Source organism: Spermophilus citellus (assembly GCF_964194105.1).
Source record: "Spermophilus citellus genome assembly, chromosome: 12".
NCBI lineage: Eukaryota > Metazoa > Chordata > Mammalia > Rodentia > Sciuridae > Spermophilus > Spermophilus citellus.
In genome coordinates, this window is record NC_138198.1 from 113,477,948 (window position 1) to 113,502,988 (window position 25,041).

A 25,041-nucleotide genomic window follows, 5' to 3' on the forward strand; every position below is an offset into this window, starting at 1 on the left:
GGGATAATTTGTTAAGGCAGCTCTAGAAAACTAATATGCATCCCAGCAATTCCTCATGCTAAAGGACTCACCTCTATTTTGCCACGAGTGTGTTGAGAGGCATCTCGATGGTCTCCTGAGAAGCAAACAGGACAAAACAAATTAAGTCTCTTTTACTTGTGTCCAGAGCCCCCCCCACACACACACACACATCTCAGAGCCTACACATGGATGGTTCTGAAGTTAACATAGTTTTCACATTTTTCAAGAGTTGGATAAAAAAATGAAAATAAAGAATAGAGACCATATAGGGCCTACAAAGGTTAAAATATATGCTATGTGACTTTTCGCAAAAATAATTTGCCACCCTCACTAGAGTTTCAAATACTAGTGCCTGTTCCTCTCTGTTCTTTTGAGATTTGAGCCTTGTCTTTTGCAATGCTATACCTGACCCTCCTTGTCCTTTGAAATGCTATACCTGCCACCAGGTTCCTAGTCTTCCTCACTCAAATGAAACCACATTCACAATATAAAGTTTTCCATAAGTGGAAAGAATACTCATGTGCTGTGTTTAAAGCAAAATACATTGCCTTAAATTATTTAAAAGCACTCTATTTAAATATAGGATTAGCCTTAATGTTGCTTTTAAATGTAAGACATATTTCAGAAAATTAGAAATCAATTTTACTAAAGTTGTGCTGAAAGACACATAAAACTTACCGTTATAACCCTTTTTAAGTGCACAGTTCAGTGGCATTAAGTATATTTACACTGTCGTGCAACCAACACCACCACGTCCATCCAGAAGAGTGCTTACATTGCATAATTAAAACTGTACCCATTAAACAATAATTTATTATTACCCTGCCCCCATTCCCTAATGACCTAGTAAATATTCTACATTGTTCCTATGAATTTGATTACTCTAAGTACCTCATATAAGTGGACTCATATGCCTTTTTGGTTTTGGCTTATTTCATTTAGTATGATGACCTTAGGGTTTATTCACGTTGTGGCATGTATCAGAATTTCCTTCCTTTTAAGGAAACACATAATGTTCCACTATGTGTGTGTGTGTGTGTGTGTAAACACACACATATTATAGATAAACACACACACATTCTGTTTAACCATTCATCCATCAATGGACACTGGAGTTGCTTCCACAGTTTGGCTATTGTAAATGATGCTGCTATGAATGTGGGTGCACGAATATCTCTTTGAATCTCTGATTTCAATTTCTTACAATATATACCCAGCAGTGGAATTGCTGGCTATTTCAATGTTTAGTTTTTTGAGGGGCATGTACCTTTGTGTGTGTGTGTGTGTGTGTGTGTGTGTGTGTGTGTGTGTTACTGGGGATTGAACCCAGAGGCCCTCTGCTACTGAGCTACATCCCCAGACCTTCTCATTTCGAGACAGAATCTCACTAAGTTGCCCAGACTGGCCTGGACCTTGTGATCCTCCTGCCCTGGCCTCCAGAGTTGTGGGATTACAGGCTTGTGCCACTGTGCCTGGCAACGTGTGCCTGTTTCCATCTGCTGACCTCTCCCAGGCGTGTGTTCCCAGCAGTGTCCATTATGCCCCTTTAGCCCTCAGCTGGGGGCCTGTGCCAGCAGCAATCTGCATAGGGAGGGCACAAGTGACTCTAGGGTGGCAGGTTCAGCTCTAGGCAGCATCCAGGAAATGAATCTTCTACCATAATTCAACAGCCAACCATTCCTTCTATTTCAGACCCAAAACACACCCGCATCTTGTAGATAGAAGCATGTCTCTGAAATCATCTTGTAGACAAGATCATCTGAGCTCGCAGTCCACTTAGGAAATGGCCAAGGTCTGGCTTTCCCCCTCCTTCACACTTGCACTCACCATAGATTTGCCCATTGATGCAGCACTTTTTAAAGGTCATGATGTTCTGCGTGAGTGTCCCCGTCTTATCAGAGAAGATGTACTGGATCTGGCCGAGCTGCTCATTCAGCGTGGTGGTTCTCGCCTTTGCAGGCGTGTCCTTTTCAGAATAGTACATCTGCAGGTCCCAGTTAATAAAGTGACTCTGTCCCAGACGAATCACTTCCACACTAGGAAGACAAAAGATCACTCTGTGTGGAGTTCTGAGCTGTGAGTGGTAGCGGTGGATTTTAGCCTCACTTGTGCACACAGGCCTGCCATCGACTGCTACGGGATGAATATTGGTGGCCCCCAGAACCCATATGTCAAAACAATCCCCAACACAATATTGAGGCAGAGCCTCTCATAAGTGATTAGGTTCTAAAAGCAAAGCCCTCTTGAATGGGATCAGTGATCTCATAAAAGAGCTTGCTTGCCTCTTCTGCCCTTTAAGGATGCGGCAAGAAGGTGCTATCTAGGACGCAGAGTGGCCCTCACCAGACACCAAAAGTGCCCGCCCTGGATCTTAGACTTCCCAGCCTCCGAAACTGTGGGCAGTATGTTTCTGTTGTCTACAAGCTACTCAGGTAAAGGCATTCTTTTGCAGCAGCCTAAACAAACTAAGACATCTTCAAAGAGACAAGCCATAGCCAGTGGCAGTGGCGCACATCTGTAATCCCAGCGGCTTGGGAGGCTGAGGCAAGAGGATCGAGAGTTCAAAGCCAGCCTCAGCAATGGTGAGGCGCTAAGCAACTCAGTGAGACCCTGTTTCTAAATAATATACAAAATAGGGCTGGGGATGTGGCTCAGTGGTCAACTGCCCCTGAGTTCAATCCCTGGTACCAAATAAAGAAAAAGAAAAAAAAAAAAGAGAGAGAGAGAGACAAGTCATGCGTGGCCGTGTGCTCAGCCTCTGAGCTCTCCTGACCAATTGTTTTGTCCTTCAGGTCAGGGTCAAGCTGACTTTAGATGAGTAGTGTTTCCTCAAAGCATCCTGCTCACTATGACTTCCCACTCACTCCTGCACATCAGGCCACGGCCATGGAGGGCCATGTCCAAAATCCACAGCTCAGGTGACCTGGACCCCTGTGGATGGTGCCCAGGTGCAGTCATCTTACTGTGTTTCCCAATCATTCCCAGGGACAACTGGGATGGCAGTATTCATTTCTGTCTCCAGTTGTAGGACAAAGAGGACATGGGCCCACTAGGTGACAGACTGCTGAGTGCTCTCATGTAGGGCAACAGTCTTTTGGCAAATAATTCCTAAATTGTGATCCCTCACTGTGAAGGTGACACTTTTTTCTAAATTTTATTAGGTTACAGAATGTTCAAAAGAAGATATTCAAAAAGAATCATCTCAATTTTGAAACTAGACAGGCCCCAGGGCCTAGCTCAGTGGTAGTGCACTTGCATGAATGAGGCTCTGGGTTTGATCCCCGGCACTGTACAAAAACACAAGCGAAACCAAAACACCATAGGAATTAAACACATCTCAGTTAGAAGGAAGCCATTTATATATTCAGCAATAGTTAAGCGAGCAAAGGATCTTTTTATAACAAGTTAAATGATGGAAAGATAACTCTCTTCCTCCCTGTCCTCCTTCCATAAATATGTCCTACTAGGTACCAAAAACCATTCTAGATACAGGGGATATATCCACAAGCAAAGCAGAAGGAAACCCAGTCTGTCAGCACGTTATCACCTGCGAAGGCACACAAATGAGAGACCCAGTAAACGCGTACTTATTGGGTGCTGAGGGTTCTCTGCACAAAAGCAAAGCAGGGGAAGGGGAGATAGAGAGCAACAGGGAAGAGATGGCTTGGTCATAACAGGGAACACTAGCAAAGGCAGGGGGGATGAGGCCTGAAGAAAATGAAAAAGCAGCATTAGGCTATCTAGGGAAGAATGTTCCAGGCAGAGATAAGAGAAGGCACAAAGGTCCTGTGGCAGGAAGGGCATCAAGGGTCTGGAGTGGCAAGAGCCAGGGTTAAGGGGCAGGACCAAGGGGTAGGGCTGGAGCACTGAACACCAGATCCCACTGGACCCTGGGTGTGATCCTGTGGCCTTGATGATTCTATACTAAACAACACCCAAGCTGCCAGGGAGTAGAAGAAAAAACAGAGATACCATCTTGATTTGATTTACTCTTTAAAAGGACATTGATTTCCAAGAGAAATAAAGAAGTTACATCAGCCAAATTGCATACGGTATTATTTTATAGCTTTGTACAAAATAATCCATATAACGGAGGGCTCTCTTAACAAGGGAGCACTGTCTTAGACTCTTTTAGAGTAGCTGGGACAAAAGCCTGCCTCAGGGCATGATTTCCCATTAAAAGAGCAACAGAAAGAACATGTAATAAAATTAGAAACAAAACAAATGCACATATAATAAAATTAGAATAAAATAAATGCATCTAATTATAGGGGTGTGTGTGAGTCCATTTCCTCCAGGCTATTACTGATTGAAACCAAGAACTGACTCCACTGTCAATATATTCCAAGGCGTAGCCCCTCTAAAGTCCAACTGGCCAGTGACAATGAATTTGATGGGAAATAAGAGCAAAACAGGAAGACACAGCCACTTGTCAGGGGTACAACCTTGACTTTCTATAGGGATTGGAACTGACCTTAAGATAAGAAATGGAACCTTGGGAGAGGGTGGAGTAAGGCGGGACACCTTTTCCACCAGGAGGTCTTAGCAGGAAGGTCAGTGGCTTCCACAAGTAAGCATGGGTGTGGCAGATGTCAAGAGGAAGGCTGGGGGTCAGGGGTGGAGGGGGAGTTGTGGCTCAGTGGTCGAGCACTTGCCTAGCATGTGAGAGGCACTGGGTTTGATTCTCAGCACTGCATATAAATAAATGAATAAAATAAAGGTCCATCAACATCTAAAAACAAAAGAAGAAGAAGAAGTCTCCTATAAGAGGGAAGCAAGACTTGCAAAATGGAAAAGCAAGTTTTTCCATGACATTCCAAGTCTCTAACTTTCTCCCAGGCCCTTCTTGAAACCTAGGCTTTGGAACTCACTGAGAAGGAATCTTACCAAGTAAGTGTTTGTAGCCTTTGACCTCCACTGTCAGTGGCCTTATCTGTAAGGATAGAAGGTACCTGGCACAGAGTACACCCATTCATTTCCTTCCCACATCGTATCCTCAATTCTGAAATAGAAGTTATTTTTTTACCTATTCCTTTTGACCTTTGAGACTATTATTGCTAGACACAAATGTGCCAAGTTGGGAAAAGATACTACAGTTTTCCCTAAAAGCAAGAGGCTAAGGACAGGATGGCCTCACCTGACATAGAGAGAGATGGGTACCATGGTGTTCAGCACGATGATGTAGCCCCAGAAATTCAGGAATCCACGGTAGGAGGGGGTGATGTTTTCTCCATCGTAGAGGTACCAAGAATAATTGCCAACTTGTGCTTCCCAATAAGCATGGCCGATGGCAAGACCCGCAGAAAGCAGAATGAGAACAACAAAGATCTAGAAGACACAAAACACGTAAATGTATTCCAAAGAGAAGTTGGATTTCCAACCTGATGCAGATGTTAACTCACCGTGTTCCACACTGTGTTTAAGATAACTTGATAGTCTGTAAAAATAATGCACTTAAAAGAGTACCATAAGAATGCTCTGAAAGTCTATTTGATTGTTATGATTGATGAGTTTATTCTACCTTACACATATATGGTGAGGTTTCATCCCCAAAATTATCTTTCAAAAGAGAAGGTGGTATTTTATATTGAAATTCTTAGAGACTTTATATTACAGGCATTCTCCCAATTACTCTGACTCTGAATAATAACTTGTGGTTTGGGAAAATACCTTGCTCTAGCATGAAACACTTTCAAACAATGCTGAATTGGGATACTTATGGAAAATATTGAAGGAAAATTATTTTAAAAAAAAGAAGAAAAAAAGAAAAGAAAGGCAGGGCTGGGGATGTGGCTCAAGCGGTAGCGTGCTCGCCTGGCATGCCTGTGGCCCAGGTTCGATCCTCAGCACCACATACAAACAAAGATGTTGTGTCCGCTGAAAACTAAAAAATAAATATTAAAATTCTCTCTCTCTCTCTCTCTCTCTTTAAAGAAAGAAAGAAAGAAAGAAAGAAAGGAAGAAAGAAAGGGCAATGTCACCCGTATTTGGGTAATTATTCCTGAAAGTACAATATCATAAGGATTATAAAGCACTATAAACAAGATCAAGAAGCAATATGACAAGTATAATGTTGCAGAAATGTTGAACAAATACTTAAGAGATGAATGTGTCCTAGTGTTGTTTGCATGTTTGGGAGTGGGGATAAAATTTCCAGGGACAAATTTAAGTTTCTGGACACAGATTTCAAAAGTGCTATATCTCACAGGAGAGGAGAGATGATGGGCTCTGTGAGTGCTCTAGTCATGACCATGATGGCACTGCGGGTGAATGGGCCAAGTTCAAGTTAAATTTTCATGACATATGAAAGCAGGGTTAAGGGCAGTTCTTTAAGTCACCATATTACTTTTATATGATTTAAAATATGTAGATGAAATTACAGAATTCTAATTTTATGAGTCCAAAGGGTTTTTTAGGACTAAGTATTTGAACAACAACTTTATTTAGGAAGTTGGAGAACTGCTTGATATTTGGGGCCACCCTACACACAGAGAAGAATTAATTCATCAGGCCTAAGACTGGTCTCCCCAAAAGTGCTGCTTGCAAGGCTGACCCTGGGCTGGCATCTGGGAAGTTAGATTGTGGGAGGCTTTCCTGGTCCCTTATTTCTTATTCTCTGATAAAAGTGGCTCCTGCCTAACTGTGCAAACGACACAGTATATGCTGACCACCTGCTTTCCTTTGGGGAGTCTGGAATTTTGGTGCATGCCAGGCAGATGGCACCTACAGGCCCAGCCCCATATTAAAAATCCTGGCCAAGAGTATCTAACGGGCTTCCCTGGAAGACAACATTTCACATTGCTGTCAAACACTGTTACTGTGAGAATTCAGTGTCTCTTGTGTGTGACTCTGCTGGGAGAGGCCCCTCAACAGCTTGTACCTCTGGACTTTGCATCACATGCCTCTTGCCTATCTTGCTTTGCATCCTTTTGCTGTAATAAGGCAAAGCCTTAGTAAAACTATATGCTAAATCCTACAAGTGGTCCCAGTCTGTCATCCAAGGTGGGTGTGGTCTTGAGGACCCTCTCAACACACCTTTTTGCCTTGCCTTACAATCGGATTTATATGGTGTATGTTGCACAAAACCAACAACAAGATAAGAGGAAAGCAAACAGCCATCAAATCAAGACTTCAGGAGCTCAGCCCCACCCACTTATCTCCCTAGTTTTTCAACTGGTCTCCCTCCAGCCAAAGGACTCAGGGGAGCCTACCACCAGAACTTCCCTTTCCTGGAGGATTTTCTTGCTAGAAATGTGGCATTTCCAAGAAAAAGGGAAGGCTCTTCCCCTCCACCCTCACTTCCCATTAGGGCGTGGAGTGCCCAAGCATATTTTTATCCCACTTAAAGAGATTTTCTTGCATTAGAAAAGTAGACAATAAAATTGGAGCAAAAGACAGCAGTATATTCTCTTATCCACTGAAATGGAAAATAAATACCGTGTAAACCATGTAGTTCATCAAGTAATCAATTTTAGTTCTTTTAAATCTGGTCTTCCCACTGTTCTTCATTATCTTAGTGTCAGCACCTAAAAATGGAAAATTCAGTGGGATCAACAATTGGGAAAAATCAATTAACTAGCATGTCAATAAAATTAGTCTTTCTTTGGCTTCAAGGGGAAAAGGACAGAAAAGCAATTTCCTACTTTAAATCTTAATAGCTCATAGCTGATTAATTTTCTAAGAAACTCTGAAAGTACCTGCAAAGATTACCAGTCCATGGCAGACATCAGTATTTCTAATGACACAGCCACGTAACAGAATTTTATCAGCATCCAAAGGAAAACTTCTCTTTCTCCAAAACAGCGTTCCTGTGAACTTATCTAGTCGATTATTGGGTTCTTCACATTCAATAAAACCTTAAAAAAAAGATACGGTACACATAATCCCATATAAAAGACTTGTTCAACAGACACTCAAATCAAATAAATAACATTTAAAACAAAGTAAGATGCCTTTTGTACTAACCATCAAATGTTGCTAAGTTGTCTTCTCTTTGGAGATACTGGTCTGTGATTTCCAGCGCCATTTTGAACTTTAAATTGGTCTCTCTAAAGAAAGAAGGGGAAAAAAAATTAAATGAACATATTTTGGAGTTCAAAAAGGAACATTAAAAAAAATTGCCATAAAGTTCCACTAGGCATGCCTGGAAGTAAATTAGCTTGTTTTATCTTTAAACTCTTTTCATCTTGGAACTTTGAGTTTGAATGAAGTTATACCCTGAACTAGAGAAGAATTTCTAACCTGGGAAGTGCTGGTCTCCTTTGTGGTTTGCTATTGAGGCAGTTAGGACATGGCATGCCCACAGCCTCCTTTTTACTAACTGAACTAGTTAACACCAGCAGGCTCTGATGGACTGTTTTTTTTTTTTTTTAATATAGTTTCTAACATTTCAGCCACAATAAGGTGATTATACATAACAAACTTGTTATAGATATTCTACTTAGCCTCTGTCAGCCCATTTTCTAGAATGAATAAATGAAACATGTGTTTCTGAAAAAATATTTTTCTTTGGGAAAGGAGGTGGTAGCTTCACCCCCAAACCTGGCATACCCCGTCCCCAGTGCAAGGGAAGGTTAACTGTGTGTGGACACATGGCAGCAGGTGGGGACAGATGCTGTCAAGAGGAAGGCCGAGTTGGACCCTGTGGGCACACCTACAATCCCAGCTACTCAGCAGACCCAGGCAGGAGGATTGCAAGTTCAAGGCCAGCCTGGGCAACTTAGTAAGACCCTGCCTCAAGATAAGAAGGGTTAAGAATATGTCAGTGGTAGAGTGTTTGCCTAGCCTGAGGGAAGCCCTGGGTTCAATCCCCAGCAACACACACACACACACACACACACACACACACACACACAGCAAGGCAGCTTTCCTAGGGAGAACAGCCCTTCACACATTTAACAAACACCCATAGGGGAATCTCCAGCTATTGGGAAGCTGACCATTAGGTTTTCTTTCATGTCTTTGTAAAGCTTTAGTGTCTCTCGTTGGTGGGATGATTATTGCTAAGACTGAATGTCAGCCAACTGTTCAACAGAGGAAGGAAAGACCTCATTTCCGATGACATGATTCCAGCTCTCCATAAGTGGCAGGTGCATCTCTAGGGTGTGAAGAGCAAAGGGCGCAGGGAGCAGGGTCCCAACTGCCACTTACTGTGTGACCTTGGGCAGGCTACTTCACCTCTCTGGGCCTCCGTCTCCTTATGGGGAAGGTAGAGGTAATAATAATGCTCTTCTCATAAAGTTATTTTAAAAATCAAATAAGCTAATAGGCAAAGTGCCTTTGACCTCTTAAGCACTTAATAAATATATTGAGAACCAGTCCAAAACAGAATATCATTCTCTCTGAAGTGATAGCAACTAAGGGAGAATTCGAAATTACCTAATGGCAAAGACTTTAAAAAACCTTTTCCTTTCTGTGAAACACTTAATAACATCCACAGTTACTTCCATTTGTCTGGACACCACAGCAATTCACCAGGGGCCTAGGCACGTGGTCTCCTTGAGAAGTAGGGAAAGGTGGGTAGTCTACTCTAAGGGCGGGGAAAAGAGGCCAGTGTACAGGGGACACTACCAGACTGCCAGCAAGTGACAGAGGCAGAGCCAGATGGCAGGGTCCCCTGCCCAGAGTGCACAGATCTGAAAGTCATGACCATGCCCTCAAGGCCGACGCTGAAACAGGCTCATCCAAGGCGCACTCACCCATCTAGCTCGGCCGTCTCCACATAGCAGAGGCTATTGGGCTCAGAGCTGGACAGCAGCAGAATGTCAGCCTGTTCAAAACAAAAGGCAGCTATCACACAGGGTCCCCAAGGTGACCTGAGCATGAGCCAGGGGTGGGCAGGGACAAGAGAGAAGGAACTTGATCACTTACTGGAATAAAATCATTTTTCTTCAGACGAATGACATCTCCAACTTGAATGTCTTTCCACTTGGTAACTTTAAACCTAAGTGTTAAAAATAATGTTAGTTGTCGGGCTGGGGACGTGGCTCAGTGGTAGAGCGCTTGCCTAACAGGTGCAAGGTCTTGGGTTCGATCCTCAGCGCCATATAAAAATGAATAAATAAAAGTATTGTGTTCAACTACAATTAAAAAATAAATATTAAAAAAAAATAATGTTAGTTGGACTGGGGTATCACTCAACAGTAGAGCTCTAGGTACCATTCCCTGTTTAAAAAAAAAAAAAGTTTATTGGTTTTCTAAGTTTTAGGCTAGGGACCTGCCATTCTTTATAGATGTCAAAGATTCTGGAAGTTGTGTAAATCACAGGGAAAATGTTGGCTAGAAGTTCACCCTTTGAATGATGTAAGTACTGGAAGTGGTCTTGAGAATCGTATTTGTCTCTGCCAGAAGCAACGTATTCTTTCCACCCTGCCTCATGCAGGGAAGAGTCCATTGGGGGCCATGTCCATACATGGCTGGGTATACTTGGCGCCCCCTTTAGGTTTTGCTCATGGGCTGCTTCCCCTCCTGTCCTCCCTATTCTAGATCATCCATCACTCACTCCCCAGGACAAACACACATGAGTGCTCCTCCATGGGTCACCAAGAATCCTCATGGGGCTTTAAGATTGGCTTCCTCTCCATTGTTTAAATCATCTCCTTAATGGGTATGTACCACTTTTACAGTAAATCTAATGAAGCTATTGATAAAAATAAATAAATAAATAAAAGTAAAAGATGACTATCTTCAGTTTACATAGGAAATTCCCATTTAAATTTCTAACAAGTCAACATTTTAAAAAGTTCCAAACATTTTTATAAATACAAAAGATACAACTAATGGGCATGATGAACCCACCATAAGTAATCATTTCAATTATTTTGGAGACAGAAATCTAATTACTATTCTTGTCTTCCAATTTGTTTATGGATAAAAGAAACCCGGAGATTGGAAAGTCATTTTATATATATGCTTATGCCCTAGTTTCCCAATTTTATGAGAATTTATTACATAGTTCCAAACTGCAGGAATTTTTTAAACTTGGCTTATCTTTTAACAAATGAAATTATTTCATATTTCAATATCTCCAAGGGTGTAAATTAGACATTTGTGTATAAATATGAAATTACAAATGGCACAGTGGTAAGGGGCACCGTGGGATACACCCGTAATCCCAGTGCCTCAGGAGGCTGAGGCAGGAGGACTGTGAGTTCAAAGCCAGCCTCAGCAAAAGTGAGGCACTGAGCAACTCAGTGAGAGTGAGTCTCTAAATGAAATACAAAATGGGGCCGGGGATGTGGCTCAGTGGTTGAGTGCCCCTGAGTTCAATCTCAAGTACCCCCGCACCCCAAAAAGAAAAAAAAAATGGCACATTGGCACCTTTCTGTCCCAGCTCTTTGAAAGTACTAGACGCTATCTGGTGGACTGTTTTGTGTGATGTTCTGGTTCCCCACGATGAGGCCCTGTGCCCTGCCCCACTGATGCCCAAGTTCTTACTGTCTTGACCCACTGCAGGGGTCAAGATTTGACCTAACTCTAAATTCAAGTCAACTCACAGCTACTCCACCTGTGCTGTTAGGCATGCTGATAGCTAAACAGAGTTGTGTGGTGTTTATGTATCTCACCACTATTCACAATATTGATTCTAAATGATTTGGAAGGGAACTTCTAGATCAGAATCTATTTATCTTCAAGAAGAAAAAAAGCCATGTCAACATATTTCGAGCTTATTGGTGTCTATTTTTTAATTAGACACAGATTGGAAGCATGGCTACCTGGGTTGTTTTCCTCAGCGTCAACACATTTTAAAAAGTTTTTGAGCCTCAGTCACCGTTTTTAGCACTTGAATTTGCAATTTTACCTTGAGGCTCTTGCTCAAGAAACAACTCATTACTGATCCCTGAGTTGATGTCTGGTGTCTTGGTCACTGCTGACTGCATTCATTGAACAAACATTTACTGAGCACTTTGTGCATGCTGGAGGTGGGACAGTGTCCTGGAGGAACTTACAGCACAAGACAAAGGGGAGACGCTCACATCAATAATTCCAATACAATTTATGTCATAATGAAAATAAAATGCTCTGGAAGTATGGGGTGGAATCACTTTAGCTGGGGGACCAGGAAAAGTGTCATGACATCCTGTATGAGCATAGCCCTGAAAGGATAAGCCTGGGAACAAGGAAGTGAAAGCAGCAAACTGCAGGCTGAAGGAGTCATGTAAATGCTGATGTGCTGACAAACGTGAAGCCCAACACGCATTCACACGTAGTCCAATGTGGGTCTAGCCTACAGGCCATGAAGGAGGACCAATGTCTCTGTAAATTAAGATGGCTTCATGGAGCTGGGCAAGGTGGCACACACCTGTAATCCCAGTGGCTTGGGAGGCTAAGGCAGGAGGATCATGAGTTCAAAGCCAGCCTCAGCAACAGCAAGGTACTAAGCAATGCATGAGACCCCGTCTCTAAATAAAAAATAAAAAATAGGGCTGGGGATGTGGCTCAGTGGTTGAGTGTCCCTGAGTTCAATTCCAAGTACACCCTTCTCCATCCCCTAAAAAAAGATGGCTTCGTGGTGAAAAAGGAAAAGTACTCATAGACTTCCAGGTTTTAATAGCTCTATCCAAATATGCAGACATACATTGCATCCTTATAACGGAGGAGACAAAGTACCTGCCATCCTTAATGACTTCACATGTTCTATTGTTGATCTCCTTATCCATTTTATGGCGAGCCTTTAAAATAGAAATGAAGAAATGTTATTTTAATTATCTTAATACATAAAGGATTAATGTCAAAGTAGAATAAGCTTAGAGCAGGAAGTGGAAATTTGCATGAGAAATTCTTACCACATCATCCACCAGGTCTTTGATTGCAGTGATGCCAAGTACCAGAAGTAGTGGGACAAGGGTGGTGTACCATGCCAGGGTAGAGATTTGAGGAATTGCCTAAACGAAATAAAAAAAGGCTTGAATACATGAAGGCAGAGCTGACTTACAGGTAACTGATGGCTGATTCCAAGCTGCTCGTTCTAATTTCCAGCATCATGTAAGTCTACATCTGTAGAACACATAGGAAAAAGGTATTTAAGCACCCAGCCTCTTTCTGGTGATTCTCTCTAGCTTCTGGTCATCTGGAACAGAGCCTGGAGGACAACGGCTCCTGAAATGATCACACTGTGACTTTCCCTGGACATCAAGGGAGTTTTCTGACATGATAACGACAAGTGAACTGCTCTGAAGTTTTGTGGGAATCATAATTAACTGAAGGGGTTCATGCTTAACTTTCAGGGAAGGCATGGAGGCTGTACAGAGTAGTTGCTCAGACAGTGATTTCTGTGGGCCTTGTGATGCAGGCAAAGTGGCAGCAAGGAGTGGCTGACTCTGAAGCTGGTGATTAGGTGGAGCACTTAGGGAAGTGCTCCCTTCGTGATCATTGCTATTGGTACAGCCCAGAAAGGGGCTGGCCTAACAGGAAGCTCTACCTGCCTCAAGACAGCCTCCCAGCTTGAATGGAAATTTGGAGAGTAAGTTTGAAAAGATTTCTTGTGACCATCCTGTTGATTATTGGGCCACATCATGTGGTAGTTATTTGAAATTCAGTTCCCAGGTCCAGTCCTGCTGGGCTCTGTACACACAGGCTTTGGGCCTCCGAACAAATTACTTTGCCTCTTTGGGCCTCAGTTCTTCTCTGCAAAATGGAGGCTACATTACCTCATTGAGTACATGAATCCAGTGAAGAAACAATGAAAAGACAGGCAAGGAGGGCTGGGGATATAGCTCAGTTGGTAGAGGGCTTGGCTCATATGCACAAGGCCCTGGGTTCAAACCCCAGCACCCCCCCAAAAAAATAAATAAAAGGAAGGCAAGGAAAGCGCTAAGTCTATTGCTATTATCCTGAGGGGATGGCTGCACCTTAAGAGAAGGAGGCTGGGGTGCAGCTCAGAGAGAGGAAGGTCATTTCCGCAGCACTCTGACTATGGGAATCTCTTTCCCCTTTAAAGAATTAAAGGAAAAGTAGTCCATTGACCACACAGTAGTACCTTGTAATCTGTTCACACACCTGTCTGAACATGCCCCTCAACAGCAGGACCATCCTTTATGACAAGTCAGTGGGTTTGTGTTCTACCAAATCTGTTGAGTGTCCACTTCTCCTGAGTGTCTTTTCTCTACTTTCTCTCCTCTCCACTTCATTCGCCCCTGGACACACCATTTTATAAAACTTTAGTGCTGGAATCCCAGCAGGAGAGCTGTTTTCCAAATCCAACTCTTACACATGGTCTTTGTGACCCACATGTCAGGTACTGAAGGTAGACTCATTTCATCAATTATAGCAGCAGTTTTTACACAGATAGAAGTTTTGCTTTACAAACAATGAATCCTCTGCCACAATTAAAAACATAATCAGAAAGAAGGCTTTTTCTTATATTAAAAACCAGTTTGCAAAAATATAAGCTTGGAGCTGGGCACAGTGGTACACACCTGTAATCTCAGCAACTCAGAAGGCAGAGGCAGGGAGATCATAAGTTCAAGACTAGTTCTTGTCTCAAACCAAAAAATAAAAAGGGCTGGGATGTAGCTCAGTCATTGATTACTCCTGGGTTCATTTCCCCGGTATTTCCAAATGAAGTAAATTATAACACAAACTTACGACCAAAATATTAATAAAAATCAATAATATTCTTAAGGGAAATTAGGCAACTAAGTACAAAAATAGAGGACAAACACAAAAAATAGGTTTCATTACAAATAATTCTACAAAGTAAAGATTTTAGTTTTATTCACCTTGGGGATATCAATTTCAACACATACATTATAAGAAATGAAACTAAAAAAAAATAGAACTAGAATCGATTTCCATGCATTTCCTTCCCTATTCAAACGCTGAGTGAACTGGTTCTGTGGGTGAGGCACTACTTCCTTGTGTAGAAAGCTGTTAATACAGAACAGTTTCAAAACTGTCCACATTATGTGTTCAAAACTTAATGTTAGAAAGTCATCATGATTCACACAGATTTAAGATACCAAAGGGCATTACCTGCAAGATAAGAAGAACCAGGAAATAGAAGTTAGCTGCTCTCTTAAACTGTTCAAACAAATTCATTGGTAGGAAGGTGAGTACGTTGTACTTGTATGTTTTAATTGCATTACTCTGTTGGAAAAAAATAAGAAAGTTATTCTAAATGGTGTCATATATCTCCATGCCTGTAAAAGTCACTATATCCCATGGCCTATGGTGACCTGGGGCCATCCATCAGAAAGATGCTGATTTCCTGTAAGCCTTTAATTCTAGCCAGGCCTCAGAATGACTACTTGGAGTCTTATGTCAGAAGGAGGAACAAGATACAGATGTGAGACTAGCCTTATGATCCTGCCCTCAATACTTTGACCCATGACAGCCTCTTAGAAAATGGGGTGAAAGCAGATGTCAACACAAGCAGGTCAGAAACACAAATACCTTTATTAAAGGGGGAATGAAGAAGACCATGGAAGAAAGAGTATAAGACAATCTTCTGGATTGAGCGTGTCCCCCAAAAGATACAAGTCCTAATCCCAAAACCTGTGAATGGAGTATTCTTTGGAAATGAGGTCTTTGCAGATACAATCTACATGAAGCCATAATGGATTAGATTGAACCCTAAGGTGGAGACTGGTGTCCTTATAAGAAGGGGAAAATTGGACACAGAGACACACAGGGTTAATGCCACCTGAAAACAGAGGCAGGGATCAGAGGGATGTATCTACAAACTAGGTAATACCAGGGACTGTGGCAAACACCCAAAGTTGAGAGAGGCTCCAAACTGACTTTCTCTGGAGGAAGAATCAACCCTGCCAACATCTTAATTCTGGACTCCTAGCTCCCTGAACTGTCAGAAAATAAACTTCTGTTGTTCTAAGCCACCCAGTTGTGGTTTGTTAAGGTGGCCCTCAAGCCCACACCTAACAGGTGTTTCATTGCAAAAGTAACCAGTATTATTTTAGGTGGAAAATAAATCTTTAAAGTCTCTAAACCCATCTTAGGCAAAGGAGGGAGACAAATCAGTAATTAAGATTTGTTTCGAAATCATTACTTTCCAACATAAAGTTTTGGTGACATTATTTTATCTTCTTTTATAAAACATTTTTAAGAGAGCTTTGCACACACCTAGGGAAAGTTTCAATCTAATTATAGTGACTTGTTTCAAGTCTTCTCTACCTATAGTCAGGGTAGATAAGCTTCAATAAAAATGGATTTTATACAACTAAGGAGGATTATCAACAGACCCAGGCTAGTGGTTACTTGGAAGGCAGGTGTGGTCTGAGGCTGGCAAGCATGATAGCAACCAGAGAAAATGGCTTTAATACAGATAACTTAGGAATCAACTCACCGCATATTTGCTCTCCTTAATACAAAAGAACTTTGTGTTCATAAAATGAGGTTGTTCGTGGTACTTTCGATCATTCGCTTTAACTTGCCAAGTGCAATCTTTAAAAGAGAAAGAGAAAAAGTATGTAAATAGAAAAAGCAGGGTCATTGCCGAGGGAATCAAATTACAGTGAGGTCATCGGAATGGGTCCTAATCCAATATGACTAATGTCTTTGTAACAAGGGGAAATTTGGATGCAGAGAGAGACAATGATACGAAGTCACTTGGAGAAGATGGCCATCTGTTAGCCAAGAGAGGCCTGAAGTGGATCCTGATCTCACCATCCTTGGAAGGAATCAAATCTGTGGTACCTTCATCTTGGACTTCCAGGCTCCAGAACTGTGAGAAAATAAATTTCTGTTGTTTAAGCCACCCAGCTTGTGGTACTTTGTTACAGCAGTGCTATCAATGTAATATCCAGGTTGTGACTTGACCAGGTGTTCACAGAACATTAGAATTTGAAAAGAATAATCCTCATCTAAACATGACCCAAACAAAAATACTAGAGCCCTAGAAGGTCACAGCTCAATTAAATTATTATTTTTTCAATCTTACTGACACAGTTTGTAAAATTTATATTGCATTAAATATTTAATGAATGAATAAATCAAAGGAAAAGGATATCACCACCTAATTCAACACTTCTCAGTCCTGAGGTTACCTGTCAGTGTTGTGCACTGCCTTACCCTGATGACTAATGTTCATCAAGTTCAATGTCTTTCCAAGTTCTGAATGGACTCTGTCCATTCCATTGCTGTGTCTAGATTCCAGGGAACTTGAGAAAGCTTGTCTGCTGTGGGGGAGAACATTCTCACCCAACGAAAGTCCCATAAAATGTTTCTTCCCACCTCTCTCCCCCACATGACTTTGCTAGCCTGATTCTCCCTGGGATGGTTTGCCTCACAGTCATTGGAAGACTGTGCTCCTATTTTAATAGAATAGTCCCCAACTCTGTCCAAGCCTCCATGTGTACCTCTGTATATTTATCATCCAGCATAGAGGCTCTTGGTGCAAGCTCCATCCTGAGATCCTCCCAAGAGCTCTGTGGTCACTGGACTCTTCCTATCTTTGCCTTAAACCCAGGCATCTCCATAAGTGTCCCCAGCTGCTATAGCCTTCCAACAGAGGCTTCACATTTCCCCCCACAGCCAGGAATATCTTTCCATGTGTCTGGAGGGAGACGGAGCTACAGCAGGAAGTTGGCCAGTGGCAAACTTCACCAGTAGCACTGCTTCTCAGGGTCATGACCAGAGATCTTTAAAAGCTTCAAGAGAGGGAGCCTGGTTCACTTGGAGATTGTTACAGACTTGTGGTTGCTGCCCTGGTGGCTGGGCATGCCCAGCATGCTCTTCATAGGACAACAGTATGACATCCGGCAGTGGACTCAAGGCCCTGGTTTCCCTGTGGACCAAGCTGTGCACGCTGATTATTTCTGCTCTTTTTTCAATCTGAAAGAAGTTGTTCCCTGGTGTCTGCATGTCTGAAGCATCCTCCCCTTGGACAGGTGTCCCCTCTGGACATGTTAAACAAGCCACTGCACTGCTCACTCACAGCAGTCCTTCGACAGCTCTGCCTCTGCCTTTGGGTCTTGAAAATCACAGTCCCAGCTGGAGGGAGTGACTGCAGCTGCCCGTCACATTCTAGGACACGGGCCTTCACAGAAATTCACCCCTCAGCAGTAGCTATCCTTTATGACCCTCTGTGGCCTGTTCTTTTGGCTACCACCCCCAGCATACACATCTTCATCCTCAGCTGTCCCTCCACAGCCTCCCAGGGGTGAGGTTGACTCTGACCATGGGGATGAGGCACATGTGCACTTTGAGTGAACACATTCTTATGAAGAGGGGTAATGTCAGCCCCCCTCCCACACACCTGCTCTATATCCCAGCCACACCAGCCAGGACGACAATCACCACTACTGCTGCACCCAGAGGCCATGAGTGCCATGTGTTCCTTTCCTTCCTAGAGTGGTTCTTGGGCGAGACTAGAACATGCCAAGCTTATTCTTATATTCATCTGTTTTACACCCAGTAGCACCCCAGATACCTTTTGCATGACTAGGAAAAGCAAAATCCACAAGCGCTGAGGGGCAGTTTATCCTCGACTTGTTTCCTTTCTACCAAAATGGGTGACCTATCGGTGGAACCTAAGCACTGACTTGGAAGGGTGGCTTAGGACAGGTTTAACCTCTCTCCTGCTGCCCCCATGTGTGACTATGCTCCGGAGGACAAACACAGTGCTACTGAAGGCTGTAGACAAGGGTGCCATCTAGTAAGAAGAAAATCCCAGGCAGAACCTGTCAGCATTGGCCTCCCCATGAAGGGCATGCACATGAATTTCCCTTGATGAAGTGCATGCACATGAGTCCCTCCCTGTAATTCTTTAAATCCACATGTGGGTAAACCAGGTTTTGATAAAATTTACCAGTGTGGCACAACCATTTTTTGGAGAAGGGAAATATATTAAAGAGCATTTACAAGTAAGGAATTATAAAATGATCAATCTTAGGGCTATTATAAAGCTAAAGACATCATACTTTTGAAAATATTTCATCTCAACTTTTTAAATGGCTCATTTTTCTGACTCCTACTCCCTAGGAAATAGAGATAATACTGTAAGAGGTTCAAGTGTGGACTACTGAAGAATGCAAATAATTAACCTGATTACTTTTTTAAACCACAGTACTGTTACTGAATGCTTTTCTTGCACGATTTCAGCTGCCACACATCGGGTATTCATAAGTGTTATGTTGTGACAAATAGAAATATTCCTGACATCTTTCTGCTCAAGTGCACTTTTATCAAAAGGGAAAATGGAAATGGAACCATAAGCCAACCCACGAGCACTATAATAATGTCTGCAATCAGAACATTTCTTTCCCACTCCAAGAAGTGCTCTAAAGGAAAATAAGTTAAAAGGAAAAAAAAAGAAAAAGAAAAAGACATTACAGGGTAATCTTGAATCCATTCTATTTCATGGTAATCTATAAATGTATGTGCTCTTAATGGTGTACTTGAGCTAGCAGATGACTTGGTGACATAACCTGGCTACTATTGTTCTAGAATACCTCTAAGAATACCAGGATGCCATATTAAATGTCAGAAAGGCTGAGCAGAAAACCAGATGAGATTCCTGGAGAAGAGAGAAAAGGCACCATGACAATGGTCTGAAATCAATCTTAAATACTCAGGACCAAAGAATAGCCATCCTGTTAATGAGCTGGATGTCACAAGCTTCCCCAGCCTTCCTGTGGTTCCCCATGTGGCTCTGTAAATCTACTTGGTAATTAAGCCCCCATCTGCTGGTTGCTCTATCTAGTCCCTGCATTACACCCTAACTCCCAGTCCACTTTGATTTGGAAGTCTCAGAGGAAGCATGGTTTCTGACCTCAAGTAGGAGCATCTCGAGGTTACGAGGTATGGCCTTGGCTTCTTAATTTGACGTGTTTGATAAAACTCAGGGTAGCCCAGAGAAAATCACCGGTGTGTCTTCATATCTGAGATTTAACCACAAGAGCCTTTCTACTTAATTTCACAAATCTGTTGCAGTCAAGTAATCGAAAACCCTATTTCCAGTTAAGGTTCCATGTTTGCCCTAATTCAGACAAATCAATGGGCAAACAAAGTGATGTCTTCTTCGAATTTTTTCCTGAGATTTGAGCTAATTGTTTGAGTAGCATTTCAGTCAAAGATCTTACAGAATGTGAAAATGGTGTTCTGTGGTCAAAAAGACATTGACAAAATTGTGCATCCCTCTCTCAGACACGAAATGGATGCGTTGAACCATTAAAGGCTCTGAGAAGCCCTGGAGTAAAGAAATTTATCTTTTCAAAATTAATGTGATCATGGGCATATTTTTAGGTCATCACTGAACACTTATTAATATTGTTTGAGAAATGCTGCAGTAATGTGTGTGTCTTTAGGAAGGCTAAATGCTTGAGGTATTTGCCTTTTGGGTCAAATATTTATTAAGTATCCACTTAGACCTTTATTGGAAACTTGGACCACAGGCTGATTTATAGAAAAAGAAGATATCTTGTTCCATTTTCTGGAATGGAAATACAGATGAACAGAAGAAAAATAGTAAATCTACCAGCAAAAAAATAAACTGCACTTTCACCATATGGCCCTTTAGTTAAAAGCCACAAAGACAACTCTCCAGGGTTGTGTCAACAAAACCATCAAGGCACATGTCCAGAGATGCATTTAACATGAGCCACATGTGGTCCCAAACCTCCCCTCAGTCTGGCAAATTCTTGTGTCATTGAAGCATCTAAACACTGCTATGTGATGTCTAGAGTGTTCCCACAGTCACCAAGTCCTTTGATCACCACCATCTGGCAAGGAAATACACTGGCCTCACCCCTATCCTCTTTGCTGGCTCTGAATTCTTGCTTTACAGATCTACCAAGAACCAAAAACCTCCATTGACTGGTACCAACCACAGTAAACTTGGAGAGTAGACAGGTCAAAAGCTTACAAATCATAACAACAAAAAGAAAACAAACAAGCCTGAGAGAGAAATGGATGTAGGACATGAATAGACAGTTCATACAAAGGGAAATTCAAAAGGCTCTTCAATGTGTAAAAAGATATTCATGGTCACCAAAGAAAAATGTAATTTCTCATAGAGGTCCCAATTTTTACCTTATCAAGAAAAAATATTGGCAGAGAGTAAAGAATATGATGACACTCTGGGTTAAAAAACAAGGGGAGAATTTAGATCCTGTAGGTAGTCTCTGTGGAGCATTAGCCCCCCGCCCCATCTCTGAATAATCCCACTAGTAGGACTTATTCTCCATGTATATACCACCCCTAGGGTGCTGATGATGGCAATGTCACACTGCAGGGCTATTCAATGCAGCCTGTTTATCAGAGAGATTAGAAACAAACTAAATGCCTACCAGAGCAGCTGCTTAACAGGTGACTTTATATGGACAATAGGGAAGTTCTCCATATTACACAGTTAAAGTGGCAGAAGCAGAAGGGTGCTGACCATCCTGTGCTTTCAATGCACAACATAAATGCATACATGCACATACACATGCCTATAATCTGATGTCATGTGTGTCCCTGGGCACATCAGGGCACAGGTTTCTATCCATACTACTATAGATATCTGGAAGTACCTATAAGAAAATCGTGAGAGCAGTTTCTTCCTGGGAAATGCAAATGCAGAGATGAAGGACAGAAGGGGCAGGGATGGTGTTTCATTCTCACCCTGTACCCTTTTATAATTGGATGCATCTGCATGTATTGCTTTGTAAAAAAATATGTTTACAATTCCATTCCTCCTAACAGTTTCTATATAAAAGAAATATGTAAGTTGCTTGATGTTCCTTTAGTCATTATATCATTGTATTACATGTATATACACTCTCCCATTATATATACATACTCTTCCTCTCTCTCTCTTGCATATATATATATATATATATATATATATATATATATATATATATATGCAAGGGGATGAATGGATGAATGGTGGGAATAAATCAAGAAAAGCGGGGAATACTGGAAAAGATGGAAGTCTATGCAGGCATGGAAGCAAACCATATTTATACTCAACCATATGGAAAAATGTTTAAAAACACCTTTAAATGAGAATGAATCCATACTGCCATGGCCCCCAAGTATACTCAAAGTTCAAACACATGCAAAACAAAACTAGTGACATGAATTAGGTGGAAAAGGAGTTATTGCTATAAAAATGAGCATGAAATTTACCTCTGCAGAGGTGGGAAGGAGGGAGGGAAAGGTGGTGATGACTGGGGGATGTCCACATCACTGGCCATGTGCCCATGATTGGCATGGAGGTTAGTGCCGCTTGGATTCACTTAAAAATTATCTGATCAACTATGCACTTGTGTTTTATGTACTTTTTGGTATCATAAAATGTTTTGAAAGAAAGAAAAGAGTCAACAAGGATAAGCCATAAGGAAAAGTAGAGATAGAAGAGGTGCTCATGATGGCAAGAAGAATTGAGAAAGTTGATGAGCTGGCAGGTCAGAAAGCCAGCTCTCGGGCTGGGGCTGGGGCTCATCGGTAGCACACTTGCCTGGTACATGTGAGGCACTGGGTTCGATTCTCAGCACTGCATATAAATAAATAAAGGTCTACCAACAACGAAAAAGATATTTAAAGAAAGAAAGAGAGAGAGAGAGAAAGAGAGAGAGAGAGAGAGAGAGAGAGAGAGAGAGAGAGAGAGAGAGAGAGCAAGCTCTCCTGAGGGGCACTGGATGGCTGTGGCCTGAAGGGGGCAGGTCAAGTCCGGTGGGTATTAAGTGGGCCCTGAAAAAGGCACACTCATACACTGCTGGTGCAGTTAATATGGAAAGCAGTATGGAGATTTCTTGGAAAACTGGGAATGGAACCACCGTTTGACCCAGCTATCCCTCTCCTCAGTCTATATCCAAAGGACTTAAAAACAGCACACTACAGGGACACAGCCTCATCAATGTTTATAGCAGCACAATTCACAATAGCTAAACTGTGGAGCCAGTCTAGATGCCCTTCAGTTGATGAATGGATAACGAAAATGTGGTCTATATTCACACAATGGAATACTACTCAACATTAAAAGAGAATAAAATTATGGCATTTGCAGGTAAATGGATGGAGTTGGAGAATATAATGCTAAGTGAAGTTAGCCAATCCCCAAAAACCAGGTGCCAAATGTTTTCTTCAATATAAGGAGGCTGATTCATAATGGGGCTGGAGGGGAGCATGGGTGGATTACACAAACTCTACACAGAGCAAAGGGGAGGGAGCAGAAGGGAGGGGCATGGGGTAGGAAAGACAGTGGAATGAGAAGGACATCATTACTCTAAGTACATGTATGAAGACACGAATGGTGTGACTCTACTTTGTGTACAACCAGAGATATGAAAAATTGTGCTCTATATGTATACTATGAATTGTACTGCATTCTACTGTCATATATAACAAATTAGAATAAAAACGGAGTATCGCCATCTCTCCTTGCTGGCGACTAGGTTCACAAAATCTGACTATTCCAATAACTCAAGAAAACAACAAAGAAAGCATGCAATCACCCAGAATTACCTTTTCCATAATCCAGAGATGGCTTTGTGACCTTAAGGGTCCTTGGAAAGAGAGACAGCCACTGGAATTGTTTATTCTTATATAGAGAACACACAAGGGGAGGTTCCATGGAACATTCTATCCCAAAAAGGGCAAAGGGGTAAGATTACAAAGAAACAGTTGAATGTAGCTCAATCCCTCTGGGTGCCGCCTACTCCTAGGGCCCCCTCTTGTTATCCCAGTGAGAGAAAAGCATGAGTCACGAGTTAGGGCACTACCATGCCAGACTACAGTGATCTTTCAGATACCCATGGTGCATTAGGACTTAAAGTTTGTGTGTGAATTTGGAGTGGCTCCCCACAAAAAAGATTAAGAAAAAAAAGAAGAAGTGTGCCCTGTCCTCTCTTACCCCTTATGCCCAGCCTCTCTCAGGTTGCACATTGGTCACTGGGTCCTAAATATACTAGTCTTTTCAATACAGCGTAGGCCCAGAACAGAAAGTGACCATCCAACCATAAAATTGCCATGCCTAGGAGGGTAGATACAGCTCATCTTCCTCCGGCCAAGGGTTCTGGTTTCCTGAGGCTCAACTTCTACCTACATTGTCTCTAAAACCCAAGGATAGAGAAAGTGCAGGTCAGCTGCAATAGTCATCACCTAGAGCAGCAGTTCTCAAAGTGAGGGTTCCAGACCAGCATCAGCACCTGGGAACTTGTTAGAAATGTCAGTTCTCAGGCCTCCCACCAGAATGATGCCATCAGAAATGGTGGGATGGAGCCCAGCAGTGTCTCATGAGCCCCCCCATATAATCCTTATACACAGTGAAGTTTGAGAAGCACTGGTATGGAATAAGAGATGTGAAACCCATTTCCAAGAGAAACCACCTGTCAAGCAAGCCTAATCCCAACTCCCAAGGCGTCATTGTCTAGCCAGGGTAGGGGCACAGAGGGAGACCTACCCAGAATTCTGAAAGTGTCCTAATGATAAACACTTGGCTGGTGGGAATTCTAATCCAGCCCAGGGTGGGGCTGTCAGGGTATACTTTTTGGAAGAGCTGCCCTTGCATTGATTTCTTAGAAACCACCTCAGAATTATGCAAGTAAAGGAAGAGGAGAGAGGGGAAGGGCTTCCAGGCAAACGGGACAGTAGCAGCAAGAGCACAGAAAGGACACATGTGGACTAGCGGCGTGACCCGGGACCTGGTTAGAAACGCAGGGACGCAGCCCAGCCTTCCAGCATAGGAATCTATACTTTAACAAGAACCCCAGATGGATTCCATGTCCCAGGACTCCGAGAAGCCCTGCTCCAGATACTATTTGAATCTCCAAAAGGGGCTCTTAATACATCCCAACGCCTGGGCCCCACCCCAGGGATTCCACTTTAGTCAGGGGCCCAGCAGAGATTCCGGGTGGTGTAGTTATCAGGCGAGGCTTGGCTGCAGTGTCTGAGAGCACTGCTCAACCAGCTGTTTTCTCACTGAAGCAATAAACAGGCCCATGGCCCCCATCAGGTTTGAGCAAGGGAGGTATCCTCAGGTTTTGACTGTTTTTTAAAATTTGCCCTCACCCCCTCATTGAGACATCAGGCCCTGGGGAATGAGGAACCTGGGGATCCCCTGGGGACCTCAGGACC

At 42.5% G+C, this 25,041-nt stretch overlaps 1 protein-coding gene across 2 annotated transcripts in view; it reads right to left on the reverse strand.

The window, feature by feature from the left end:
* The window catches only part of ATP8B1 (ATPase phospholipid transporting 8B1), a 122,912-nt gene that overhangs the window by 28,598 nt on the left and 69,273 nt on the right, over nucleotides 1-25,041 (reverse strand). For both annotated transcript variants that reach the window (XM_081263760.1, XM_081263761.1), the window contains exons 3-14: nucleotides 16,325-16,422; nucleotides 14,995-15,108; nucleotides 12,807-12,905; nucleotides 12,631-12,692; nucleotides 9,892-9,964; nucleotides 9,720-9,790; nucleotides 7,987-8,069; nucleotides 7,719-7,877; nucleotides 7,459-7,547; nucleotides 5,159-5,349; nucleotides 1,849-2,057; nucleotides 72-115 (exon numbers count right to left, since the gene is read on the reverse strand). In XM_081263760.1, coding sequence (XP_081119886.1) covers nucleotides 72-115; nucleotides 1,849-2,057; nucleotides 5,159-5,349; nucleotides 7,459-7,547; nucleotides 7,719-7,877; nucleotides 7,987-8,069; nucleotides 9,720-9,790; nucleotides 9,892-9,964; nucleotides 12,631-12,692; nucleotides 12,807-12,905; nucleotides 14,995-15,108; nucleotides 16,325-16,422 — 1,292 coding nt within the window. The remainder of the gene's footprint in view (nucleotides 1-71; nucleotides 116-1,848; nucleotides 2,058-5,158; nucleotides 5,350-7,458; nucleotides 7,548-7,718; nucleotides 7,878-7,986; nucleotides 8,070-9,719; nucleotides 9,791-9,891; nucleotides 9,965-12,630; nucleotides 12,693-12,806; nucleotides 12,906-14,994; nucleotides 15,109-16,324; nucleotides 16,423-25,041) is intronic.